We start from the raw sequence: 12,574 nt of genomic DNA, 5'->3' as shown, positions 1-12,574 counted from the left end.
TAATTTAGGAGTGGTTGATAATATACGAGCTAATCTATCGCAGATGTTTGAGTCTAATGAAGATGACTTGTTTCAAGTAAAGTATGAAAATACCACTTTGATTGGTGATGAATATATACCTGGTGGTGCTGCTCCCTACTTTGAGAAGAGGAGTCAATAACTGCGTTGGTGTAATTTTAGATAGTGTATGTATACGTTGTAACAATTATTGTATTATATATAACAACAAACTGAACCTCTCCTCTTCTATACATCTAAGTTGTCCATAAACGAGCAGTACCATCAGCACCCGCACTAAACAACCATGCCTCTTTTGGATGCCAAGCAATATCCAATATACCAATCTGATTAATCACTTTATGTCCAGTTAATTTCTTCAATGGAACCAACAACGGATTAGTCATCAAGTCATCATACACCGTACCATGGAACACATGTATACTTCCATCATCAGAAGCTGATGCAAAAAGTGGCAATGTTCCCTTGTGATATTTGATTGTCCGTACTGCCTTGTCATGATATCTTAGAGTCTTGTATGGCGTAGCACTAAGATCTAAATCGTGCCAAAGAACACGCTTATCATAAGAACCCGCCAACAAGTTATCTCCTCGTGGATGGATATCGATGGTGGACAATAATCGAACACCAGGCATCAACTTCTTAATCAAGTTTTGTTGCGACAAGTCATAAATCTTGATGGTACGTTGTGAAGCAACAAACAATTGTGGCTTGAAAGGATGGAACTTGGCATCCATTATAACTCCCTTGGTTTTCTTGAATGGCGATTGTGATAAATGTTTGGATAATTGATGGATTAAAACTGCCGTGTTTTTGCTATCGGGGGAAACCGTCACGAAATAATCACCTTTTCTATGCCAGGAAATCTTCTTGACAGCTCTACGGCACTGTATAATTGCCGAAATGGATTGTAATTGTTGAGTAGCAGTGGGGTTGATCCATTTTGCCACATCCTTCTTGGTGGAAATTGTTGCCCCAGAATCGTCACCATCACCGTCACCTTCTTCCTCATCGTTGCCAACTTTCATATCCTGTTTCTTGTTTCCAAACGTATCATAACCCCAACCACTTTCAATTCTCAATTTACCCCTGTTTTCAATATCAAAGCCAAAAATAGGTGGTACCAAGAGATAGACATTTTCACCAGCACAAACTGCCAAAATACCAGTATCGGAATCAGGATGCCACTCAAGACTTTCAATGTGATCCTCACCATTATGTTCCTTGTTAATAATTTGTGCCTTAAACACCTGTCTCCCCGTTAAAACCTCCCATACGCGAACACTTCCATCATCGGATCCAGTGGCTAACCAAATGCCCTGTGGATTAACTGAAACAGTTCTGATCTTACCCGTATGGCCCTCATATATAGTTGAACAACGTATAGGAAACGGTCTCAAGTCCTTTGGCGATGGCAATTCGGGGATTAAACTTTCAGGATCGATATTCAACTTGTTCTTACGCAAACGAGGAGCAAGGTACAAGTCCAATGATCGCTCAAATCGTTCTCGAACACTGTCTTGATACCCAGGAACTTGTCTTAGAGACTTATATTTCTGAGGAATAAAGTTTCTTTCACGATCAATGGCATCTTCATTTTCCCATTTTTGACGTTCTTCTTCATTTAATAAGTACTCTTCTGGTGGGTTATAACTTTCGTCATTTGTTGGTGGTGGTAATTTGGGTGCTCGCAAATTCATTATATGATCAGGAACTTCAGTTTCATCATCCCAAAGATCGAAATTCAATTCATCATCTTCCTTTTCTCGTTGCTCTTTGGCTTTTTCTGGGGTCAAAATTCGTCCTTCACGAATAGCACGGACTATTTTCATTACTCGTTTAGCTTCGTGCTTCGAGGGAACAAATCGTCTTTTGGGTTCAGGCACGGCTGTTAATGGCATAACTTCTTGATCTTTGGTGAACCAGTCAATCAATGGTTCGTAAGGATCGATATTCTCATCGGTATTTTCTTGTTTTTGGATTTTTCTAATCAATTCCAATTCTTCATCGGTCAATTTCAACGAAGTACCCGTGTTTTGGTCCAATAACCCAGTCCATCCTTGTGGTAAATCGATGCTTTCCAACAACTGGTCCAATGCAGACCCTTTAGCAGGCCTCATAATTCTCTTACCATTGATATCGTAACCAATATGAGGCATCTCCTCGTATGCCGAAATGGGGATATTACCAATAGTATTGAAATTTTCAGCATCACTGTCATCGCTATCATATATGGGCTCAATTTCTGGTTTAATAATTCTCAATCTTCCATCCGAGTATTTGGTTTGAATATCTTGAGCTCCTGATGGGTCTTTCACCGTCAAATTTTTCAAATTGACATCGGATAAATCATCTTGTGGCTCATCTGAAAATTCAACCGAGCTGTCATCACTTGCATCAACTTCTTCTTCATCTTCATCTTCATCTTCATCTTCTTCATCTTCTTCATCTTCTTCTTCTCCAATTAATTTGTTGAGTTCTTCTTCAGAATCAAAGTCTGATTGACTTGCTTCACTGATATCACCTTCATTCTCCTCTTCTTCTTCTTCTCCATTTTCTTCCTGTTCCTCTTCATCCTCATCCTCATCCTCGTCGTCACTTCCTTGATCTATCATTCCTTCAACAATAAACTCATCGTCTGAACTTTCCACATCTTCATCTTCAACATCTTGTTTTCTCTTCTTTGAAGAAGCCAAATCCTCCATCTTTGGCGCTGGTACCAGCTTGGAATCGCCCCTAGTCCTAGCCATGTTCAATGAATGTCTTGTAGTGACTGTGTGTAGTAAACGTTAAGTAAGTAAGTTAATGAAGATGTGAAAAAAAAAATATGCTCTTCTCTCATCTCCTCAGTATTGAAATCATTTATATGCACACCAAGAAACAAAATAGTTTCAAAAGCTCAAACCAAAATCCCCCAATCCCATATCTCAATTGACATTGATAAATTCCATACCTCTACGTTATTCAGTAATGAACAAGATCAGGCAAATAAACCAAATAAACCAAAAAGAACTAGCATCAAGTACAACTTCATACAAATCTTCGTGGCATTATGAATATCGAGATACAAACTACATCTATATCAGCAATATCCCCAACTTCATTAAACCTCATGATCTAGTAGTTATATTCAGTCAATATGGTATACCAACTCATTTAAATTTAGTAAAAAGTCGTGAAGTTGGCCAACAACAAGAGCAGCAGCAGCAGCAGCAGCATCGTGGGTTTGCGTTTTTAAAATATGCCAATTTTAAAAGTTGTATACTAGCTATTGATAATTTCAATGGCATTAAAGTTGGTGATCGAATGTTACATGTTGATCATAGTTATTATAAGCTACGAAGTGGTCAAAAAGAGGATGATTATTTGATCAACTACGACGAAGTGAGGAAACAGTTGGAAAGGGGTGATGAAGAGAGTAAAGAAGTAAAGTTAATCAAGAGTGATCATGATGATGGAGTATCTGAACGAAAAGCTATTGAATACAATTCCAATTCAGAAGAAAGAGAAGAGCGCACAGAAGAAGATGCAAAGGAAGATGAGTTTGCAGACCCGATGCAAGCTTTTGGGGAGAAGATGTCAGTTGATGAAAAAGCTGTTGCTGATGAAGATGACGAGTTCATTGATCCTATGGAACAATTCATAACTGAAACCAAAGAGTCAAAAGAAAAGACACACAAGTCATCACGTAGTGGTAGGCATAGGTCACATCATCGGTCACATCGATCAAGAGACAAGGCGTCGTCATCCCATAGAAAAGATCGAGACCGTAGTCCTACACGTGAATCAAAGAAACAACAAGACTGACCTAAGCTAAAAGAAGGAACTTTCTTTTGGATAATTGAAGCTATATATATATATACATACCACGAACCGAAACTTGAAGTCGATAAAACTCTCCTCCCGTCTCCGGATAAAACAAGAACTCAGCCAAAGATAAAGATCAAGTTTTTGTGTGTCTACTTAACACTATGATTAAAATAGTAATCAATAAATCTCGCTTTGGCATCAATACTTAAATCCTGATTAATCAAATTCAACGAATTCAATTCAAAAGTTCGTCTAATTTTAGATATATCCAACTGCTTTGTACCCTTGTTATTATTATTGTTGTTGTTGTTTCCGGTATTATCAAAGTCATAAATCTTGACTCTGGCATTCTTTCTAGTAAAATCAGTCAATAACTGATAAAGATAATACAAGCTTGAAATATAAGGGATTGGCAATGTAAAATAATTGGGATACAATTTAATAACCAATGACTTTACCCTGTCGAAATCATCCCAGGTATACTTGTCATTCAATTTGATAAATGGCAACAATGCCGAATTATTCGACGTAGTACCTTCTAATAGCAACACCACTAACTTATCTTTTAACTTGGACACATCTTCTACTGGGCCCTTGCCTTGAATTTGGTTAAAACAATGATCAATTAAACTCCATGGGGTGTATTGATACAAATCGCCTTGTTTATCAGGCACAAGAATGACAATATTGGAAGATGACTGACATACTGAAGCAATAATGTATCCATCCAAAGGAGATGAATAATTGGCAATTACCAATTCACCCCGTTTCGGTCTATAGCTTTGCAATTTATCACGTTGTGATGATTTGACACCATCAACGGCAATTTCAATGGGGTTAAACCCAAATAAAAACGTAAATGTAAAAGTGAGGAATAGTTTGAATCCAGTTAATGTATATAGGGTTGAAACAATGATGAAAAATGGTACTTTAGTCAAGAATATTGGTAATTTGGTGCAAAATAATATAAATTTGTATAAAATTGCATTGAATTTGGAAGATGTGATGAACTTGTAGGTGTTACTGCTACTACTGCTGTTATTTCCTTTACTGGCCGAATGGGGGAATGGGAATGGCATAAATGGTGATATACCAGTAGCTTTGTCTCTCCAGTTTGAAAACTTTTCCATTGTTGAAAGTGCTTCAACTAGTCTTAGTGTAGTCTTGAGTTTGAAAATTGGATAGATTAATTTTGCTTTCTTGCTTTTATCTCAGCAACAAAATTTCAAAGGACTCTCTCTCCCTCTCTCTTTCTCCCGTGAAATGGGCCAGAACTGAGGAATCCAGCAAAGACTCACCAAACTACAGTTAAAGTCATTAACAATAGCCAAAGAAATATAAAAAAAGAATTTATAATTATAATGATAATAATGATAATAATAATATACACCAGAATTTACCCCAATATACAAAGGTGATAAAACCTCATAATCAAAGCAAAAGAATTAAAAAAAGGTTTTGTTTGTAAGAATACAATTGAAAAGGTTGCTCTTATTGGGAATTATAGTACCTTTCTTCTTCAACCCAGATGTTACGTGCAAACATGTAACATGTGATTTCCCTTCCAAAATATTATATTGCTTTCAAAAATTAGCTTATAATTCTTGAGAAGCACCACCCTTAGCCTTCTTAGCTGGCAACAAAGATTGGTGAATGTTTGGCAAGACACCACCTTGGGCAATGGTGACGTGACCCAACAATTTGTTCAATTCTTCATCATTTCTGATGGCCAATTGCAAGTGTCTTGGGATGATTCTTGACTTCTTGTTGTCTCTAGCAGCGTTACCAGCCAATTCCAAGATTTCAGCGGCCAAATATTCCAAGACTGAAGTCAAGTAAACTGGGGCACCAGAACCAATTCTTTGAGCATAGTTTCCCTTTCTCAATAATCTGTGGACTCTACCGACTGGGAAAGTTAATCCAGCCTTGGCTGATCTTGAAGTTGAAGCTTTTTCACTTGAACCGGCTTTTCCTTTACCTCCTGACATTGTTTATATAATAGATATTAGTTTGATTAATAAAAGTAGTAATAATAATCTGACTATAACAGAAAGAAAGAAAGAAAGAAAGATTAGATTAAAGTGAATTTTTAGGATTAGGGAATTATCAATTGTTTTTATATTTTTTTTTTTGTTGCCTCTCCTTTAGACACAACTACCAACTGTAAAGACATAAAGAGAAACTATCAACAATACTCCTCTATATGCACGAGGTAAGAGGTAAGAGGTAAGAGGTAAGAGTAACAAAGACAGAGGAGAGACAGAGAAGAGAAGAGAATATCCAAAACACACACACGCACGCACAAACACATACATACACATATCGCCCAAAACAGGTAATGTCAAGAAGAACAAAGATTACGCAGTTAAAGACTATTACTATAGTCGTGTACTTTGGTGATCTTCTCCTGTTGCTGTTCATCTCCTTCTCCTGTTTCATCTTCTCTCCTTCTTCTCTTCTCTTCTCTCCTTTTTCCTCTCTTGTCACAATGCTTGTCACAATGTACGTGCCATTGTGTATTAGTCCAAGCCTTTTGTTATTAATGGTGTTATTGTCTTTTGCTGTAGGATACAAATCTTCTCCACACAAAATGTTTTTCTATTCTCGGGTCTTAAATTTACGCACCTTGGACTGAATTTTACTCTTGTTTATGATAAGAAGACAAGAGCGCGTAGAGAGAAAACTTCCACAAAATAACACGACCTTCTTTTTTCCACTCTCTTTCTACGCGCCACTGTCTTTACTCTCGCTCTCTCTTGTGGCAATCTCTCTCTCTCTCCTCAGTAGCCTCGCGATCGTTCTTCTTTCACCAGGAGAACTTTTTGTCTTCCTCAATACACGAAGGCAAAGAAATAATAGTAGTGGAAGACATACAGATACATACACAAACAAACAAATAAACAAATAAACAATTACATTAGCATAGGAAGTACTAGAGCATATTACACAAATTAATAACTAACTACTTACTAGCTAATCCACCTGTGTTGTTTGTTTGTTGTTTTGACTTTGGTTAGTAAGTAGTAAGTGTCTATTAATTATATTTTTGTTTTTTGTTTTTCCTCTGTGACATAAATATTCCTTAAATTCCACTTTTCAAATTCAAATAAATTATACACAACTTCTTTCTTTCCTTTTCTTTTCTTTTCATTATTACTTATCTTTAGTACACAACTAATCTAACTTATACTATTATTAACAATGGCTCCAAAAGCAGAAAAGAAACCAGCTTCAAAAGCTCCAGCTGAAAAGAAACCAGCCGCTAAAAAGACCTCCTCATCAACCGAAGGTGGAAAGAAGAGAACCAAGGCCAGAAAGGAAACTTATTCATCTTACATCTACAAGGTTTTGAAGCAAACTCACCCAGACACTGGTATTTCCCAAAAGGCTATGTCTATTATGAATTCATTTGTCAATGATATCTTTGAAAGAATTGCTTCTGAAGCTTCTAAATTGGCTGCTTACAATAAGAAATCTACTATTTCTGCTAGAGAAATCCAAACTGCTGTTAGATTGATCTTGCCTGGTGAATTGGCTAAACATGCTGTTTCTGAAGGTACTAGAGCTGTTACCAAATACTCATCAGCCTCAAACTAAACAACCTAACTTAAAAGGAATAATCTTCCCCTTTTTGTTTGTTTGTTTGTTTCTTTATTCACTTCTAATTTTTGTTTACTGTTTGGAAATACTTTATCTAAATGATTGGTCATCTTCTTTAGTTAATTTATATGTATATTATTAATATAGGTTTTCAGTTTTTTTTTATTTAATAAAAGCTGTGTATCATTACTATTTAAGTTGTTTCTTCTGTAATCACAATATCATCTTATTCTTGGTTATTGATTCCAAAAGTATACTCTTCCAGCAATCTTCTGAAGTAATAACTGTGTATTACTGTTTTTACACTGTATGAAATCTTTACTTTTAAAGTACTTTATGTCTTTAATGTTTCTATTTGGAATAGATTTGTCTCTCTATATATACAACTAATTCTCAACACAAGTCAACTCAACTTCAAACCCAATCCATCCTCTTTAAAGCCGCCACCACCACCACCACCATCTTCCCCATTGTTAATGTACCCACCCGTACTATTACTATTACCACCACCACTTGAATAAAACACAATCCAAATCAAACAACACAACAAATTAAACAAATGATGGATATAAAAAGTATGTCTACTTCCATACCATAATGAATAAATAGCAATATATCCCACTCCAATTTGAACTAGTCTTGTACTATTGTAACTCAATCTAGGTAATATACATCCACCGCCACCACTGGCATCACCGCCGCCATTACTTCCTTTCTTTTTCTTGTTTTGGTTGTGGCTATTATAGTAAGTCATTAATAAAATGGGCAATATTGAAAGTAAATTATGATGACTACTAAATGGAGTTTGCCAACTCAATTGTAAATTGTGAATAAACACAATCAAAATGGGGACATTTATAGGTAATATCCATAACATCAACATTAACCACGATGCTTGATAATTGAGCAATGAAACTGCTCTTATTTCGTCCTCTTCTTCACCACTTGTTACTGATGTATTTGTTGTTGTTGCCGCTGCTGCTATTTTATCTCCTCCTTTTCCTCTTCTTCTTGATAATGGCCAATCTTTCAACACATTAATCACTTGATGAATACAGCAAATCAAATATACAATCTGATACGGCAAATATACGGGGATCAACAACACCACAACCACCATGAAATAAAGTTGAACTTTAACCAACATTGATCTTGTTCTAGTCGATTTGACTCTAAATCTAGTTGGGTATAACCTAACTCCATAATTTATCACTGTGCCCATTGCAATCAATATAATATAAGTTATCCAGATGGCGAAATTACAACACAAGTATAACAATACTCCAATTATGGAAATGCTTTGGGTCAATCCCAAGTACAACCCATTTGATCTAAATTGGGACTCATTGCCATCACCTTCATTGTTGGTAATAAGAAACTTGTTATAATCTTGTAAAACCACTGGATCAACATAATGCAACACCTTATTGACAATAGGTATATTGATTACATAATTGGCCAATATCAATCCCAATACAATCACCCACCAATATCTTGCATTTAAGTATATCAACAGTTGATCAAATGATGGGAACGATTTACCCGTCTTACTACCATTACCATATTGACCAAATTGTACCACTAAAACAAGACAGATTATAGCAATATTCATCGCCACGATAGTGATTCTGTAACGTAGAATCAATAATTTCAAACTAGCACCGACATCAATGGACACATTGATGTCTATAACTGGTAGGCGTCTCATTTTTCCTTTTATTTTTCCGCTTCCACTACCATCACCGCTGGACCACATTTGTAAATTCAACCCATAATCAGATTGTGTTTTGTATGGAACAAAAGGAGATATTCCATGCATAGTCAACTGTAAACTATCTTCTTTCTTGTCCTTCCCAACGTTAATAAACCATTTACTTTCAAACGGATCTTCAGTCCATTGTCGTATAAATGTATTGAAATAGTGTCCATTTAGATTTTGATTATAGCCACCACTAGTCAATTTCAACTTGTAAACATATAAACTACTCCATGCTTGAGGGATTTTGAAATTTGTCAATAATAGTCGATTTGAAGGCAAGCTAATTGAATGACCCTTTGTGAAAAATTTAAACCATGATAAAACACCATTGCCGCCTTTATTCAATGAGTAATGTGTCCGCTTGGTCGATAATTGACAATATATGTCTGAACTTTGTTGATATTGTGGTAGGGTTAACAAAATAGAAGAATATTGTTTCAACATGGTTGAATTCAACACTAAACTGTAATATGGCTGTTTAGGTCCATCATATGAAGAATCAGATACATCGCTCGCATCTTTACTGAAGTTAGGGATTGTGGCTTGTAATGATGACACGTCTTTCACAGCGCCATCTCCTTCTTTATTAAATAATCCCACTGATAATTGTGGGTCCTGATGGTCCTGTGTTAAGCTCTGTAATGGGACTGATGATAATAAAGTAAATTGATAGTCTTTATCTTTATCCAAAGTCAACAAGTTGCGTGAGCCAAGTTGTTTGCCAGTATAAATCACATCTTCCTCGAGTTTATTATTCATTTGCCCCATCTCTCCCCCAAATGCATCCTCTTTTGAAACAACAGGTAATCGCTTATCTTCAGTCACATAATCTTCAAACCCAGTTAGGAAATATCGTTCATATACTCTCATTCGATCTCTTAGCGTATTCTCACCATCAGCAAGACTGGTCAATTCAAGTAATGCCAATGCAATCCTTGTTCGTAATTGTTGGCACCATACAATGGCCAAATGATCAATGGGGGTCCATACTTGGGGCATCCCCGTGGAAAACGAAGTGAATCCATTGGTTTTGGGAACAAGGTAACCTAAGGTTGTATAATCTGCCGGTAATGTTGAGTCCAATGCCCCACCAGTGATGGAAATTAATGCCACATTATGCAACCTATCATGAGCCACCCTCGCCAATTGATTTGATTTGGATGAGGAGGAGCTAGAGCTGGAACAATTGGTAAACCCACAATACCAAAACTTATCCACTGCTGAATAAACAGTTGACAAGTCACCATCAAAAGTCAATGGGGATGTTGAATGCGGTGAACTTAAAGTTATTATATTTTCAATTGAATTGGGTAGGTAATCAGGCAAGGTCATCATTATTCGCGCAACTATGCCACCCATGGAATGGCCGACAACAATGACTGATTTCGGTGGATGTGGTCGATTCGAATATAGATCCAATATGAATTTAACTGCTTCATTGGCATATTCTGCTTGATCTAGTATAGTTCGACCATGGAATGCTGTGAAATCTTCATTAAAATCAAGCGTGAAAAAATCAAGTCTTGTCTTGAATGATCTTCTTCCTTCTCGTCCACCACTATCGTTCATCTCATAATATAGTTCTGATGTCCTTGCTGCAATTGATCTTGCTTGTCTATGATTACCAGCATTTCCCGGTATGAATAAAACCGGTACTCCTTCTAATTCCATGCTCGAAACAGCATCATTATCTCCTTCATCGGAAGGTAACTTATCCCTACCCTGTTCTCGATACAAGTATGTTGAATATTTCGAAGCGTATTTGGTATGCAGTTGATCAAAGGAATTGATTTTGATGTAGGATGGATACATCCAAACCACTCGACAGCTAGGTTTATCGGGGCCATTTAATTTCGAGGTGTAGGATTTCAAAGTAAAAAGAATTAGTAAGCCACCCAATAGTAGACTGATATAAAACGGTAGTGTGTTTATTCTTTGTGTATTCGGTCGCATTGTGTGGTGTGTGGGGTGTGTGTGTGAAGGAGCTAGAGGAACACTCTGCCTTTTGATCTAGTGCTACACCTTTTTTTTCTTCGGTTGTTTTCCTGTAACCAATTGGTTAATAGAAGCAGGGCACTACAAGTGGCCTGGCACGAAAATCTTCTATTAGCCACAGATCTGGCTAAATAACAGCTTCGTACTATTCTATATTTCTAAACAAAACATTTATTATTTACTAGCTTTTTGCTAAAGTGTATAAAAAAAATGAAGAATAGAACCCCCACTTCTCCCTGTCTAACTCATAACACAAGACCTTAATGCTCTCCCTCTCGCTCTCTCTCTTTCTCACTTTCCACTAGCAACACACACATCTACTTTGTCTTTTGTCCTTCTTGGGTGTAATCATTGACTAACTTGTATTGATCAACAATTCCAAACACATTTCTAACCTTGGCCCAGACATCACGCAAAACAGGATGGTTAACATCATTAACAATCTTGTCACCAGCATCAGCCACTACCTTGACATAACCTCTAGTAAAAGCACTAACTTCGTATCTCTTCTTCAAAAACACAGTGTAAACCAAAACTGGACTCAATGATCTTTTTCTAAAAGTAATCATTCTCAAAAGCAACCAAACATAAGTAACCAATTCAATACCGCTAGCAGCTTCAATTGATTTAGCATTATTTTGACTGACAAAATTAGTAATAGTTGATGATATATTGCTCTTGTCTAATCCAACAATTGGTAAAATGTATCCATTGACATAAGCCAATACATGGAATGTTGAAAATATAGCAAATGGAACTAAAGTTAACCAGACATAAGGTCTGAGAAACAATAAAAATCCACCAAGCAAGATATAATGAGTATTATCGTCCTTGATTAAAATACCAAACCTAAGACCATTCTTTTGCACCAATTGGAAAACCAAAATTCCAAATGAAATCAAAACACCCAACAATGTAAGCAAATAATCTAATTTGTACAAAGATGGCAAGATTCTAAGAAATGTTAAAGTACTGGCGATAAAACCAAATAAAGTGAGTACATTACCAACAAACCAAGCAAACTGTAATGTGTAAACCAATTCTAATAATTTGTCGGTGTCTACTTGACCCTGTTTGGGAGTGGAACTTGCTGATGATGGAGTCGAGTTTTTAGATGTGGCTGCAGGCATAATTGTCGTTCTTTATTGTTGAGATTGAAATTGTGTAGTGAAATAAACTTTGAATCTATCTGAGTGAACTTGTGTGTATGTGTGTGTGTTAATCAATTGATGTGTCTGAATAGGAAAACAAGATGAATAGAATGTAGTGTAATCACTTGACTGATTGATTGATTGATGACAATTCCTTTTCAAAGGGCAATTTAAAGGAAGATAAAAACAAATTATTTAATTGATGATGATTGAGAACAGCAAACAAAGAGAATTTTATTTT

General features: G+C 36.3%; 7 protein-coding genes across 7 annotated transcripts; 2 read left to right on the top strand and 5 right to left on the bottom strand. All coding sequences in view use genetic code 12, as the record gives it.

Annotated features, from left to right (window-relative positions):
• Nucleotides 1-254: 254 nt before the first annotated feature.
• Nucleotides 255-2,768, bottom strand: ERB1 (Erb1p; the record flags this gene model as incomplete). Its single annotated transcript, XM_051813950.1, has 1 exon — nucleotides 255-2,768. The coding sequence occupies one exon, from the start codon at nucleotides 2,766-2,768 to the stop codon at nucleotides 255-257; it is 2,514 nt and encodes an 837-aa protein (XP_051672472.1).
• A 220-nt stretch (nucleotides 2,769-2,988) lies between these two features.
• Nucleotides 2,989-3,825, top strand: CANMA_001935 (U2 snRNP complex subunit; the record flags this gene model as incomplete). The annotated part of the gene is made up of 1 exon (XM_051813949.1): nucleotides 2,989-3,825. The coding sequence occupies one exon, from the start codon at nucleotides 2,989-2,991 to the stop codon at nucleotides 3,823-3,825; it is 837 nt and encodes a 278-aa protein (XP_051672471.1).
• A 152-nt stretch (nucleotides 3,826-3,977) lies between these two features.
• Nucleotides 3,978-4,958, bottom strand: CANMA_001934 (lysophosphatidic acid acyltransferase; the record flags this gene model as incomplete). The annotated part of the gene is made up of 1 exon (XM_051813948.1): nucleotides 3,978-4,958. The coding sequence occupies one exon, from the start codon at nucleotides 4,956-4,958 to the stop codon at nucleotides 3,978-3,980; it is 981 nt and encodes a 326-aa protein (XP_051672470.1).
• Nucleotides 4,959-5,423: 465 nt separating this feature from the next.
• HTA2 (histone H2A) lies at nucleotides 5,424-5,816 on the bottom strand (the record flags this gene model as incomplete). The annotated part of the gene is made up of 1 exon (XM_051813947.1): nucleotides 5,424-5,816. One exon carries the CDS (start codon nucleotides 5,814-5,816, stop codon nucleotides 5,424-5,426), a length of 393 nt encoding a protein of 130 aa, XP_051672469.1.
• A 1,213-nt stretch (nucleotides 5,817-7,029) lies between these two features.
• CANMA_001932 (uncharacterized protein) lies at nucleotides 7,030-7,425 on the top strand (the record flags this gene model as incomplete). The annotated part of the gene is made up of 1 exon (XM_051813946.1): nucleotides 7,030-7,425. The coding sequence occupies one exon, from the start codon at nucleotides 7,030-7,032 to the stop codon at nucleotides 7,423-7,425; it is 396 nt and encodes a 131-aa protein (XP_051672468.1).
• Nucleotides 7,426-7,831: 406 nt separating this feature from the next.
• Nucleotides 7,832-11,140, bottom strand: CANMA_001931 (uncharacterized protein; the record flags this gene model as incomplete). The annotated part of the gene is made up of 1 exon (XM_051813945.1): nucleotides 7,832-11,140. One exon carries the CDS (start codon nucleotides 11,138-11,140, stop codon nucleotides 7,832-7,834), a length of 3,309 nt encoding a protein of 1,102 aa, XP_051672467.1.
• Nucleotides 11,141-11,499: 359 nt separating this feature from the next.
• On the bottom strand, nucleotides 11,500-12,312 carry CANMA_001930 (nucleoporin; the record flags this gene model as incomplete). The annotated part of the gene is made up of 1 exon (XM_051813944.1): nucleotides 11,500-12,312. The coding sequence occupies one exon, from the start codon at nucleotides 12,310-12,312 to the stop codon at nucleotides 11,500-11,502; it is 813 nt and encodes a 270-aa protein (XP_051672466.1).
• Between the last annotated feature and the right edge of the window lie 262 nt (nucleotides 12,313-12,574).

The sequence above is a fragment of the Candida margitis genome (assembly GCF_024628925.1).
Source record: "Candida margitis strain CBS 14175 chromosome Unknown scaffold77, whole genome shotgun sequence".
In the NCBI taxonomy this organism is placed as follows: Eukaryota; Fungi; Ascomycota; class Pichiomycetes; order Serinales; family Debaryomycetaceae; genus Lodderomyces; species Lodderomyces margitis.
Note: the sequence above shows the minus strand (reverse complement) of the source record. Positions and strands in the feature narration are given on the sequence as shown.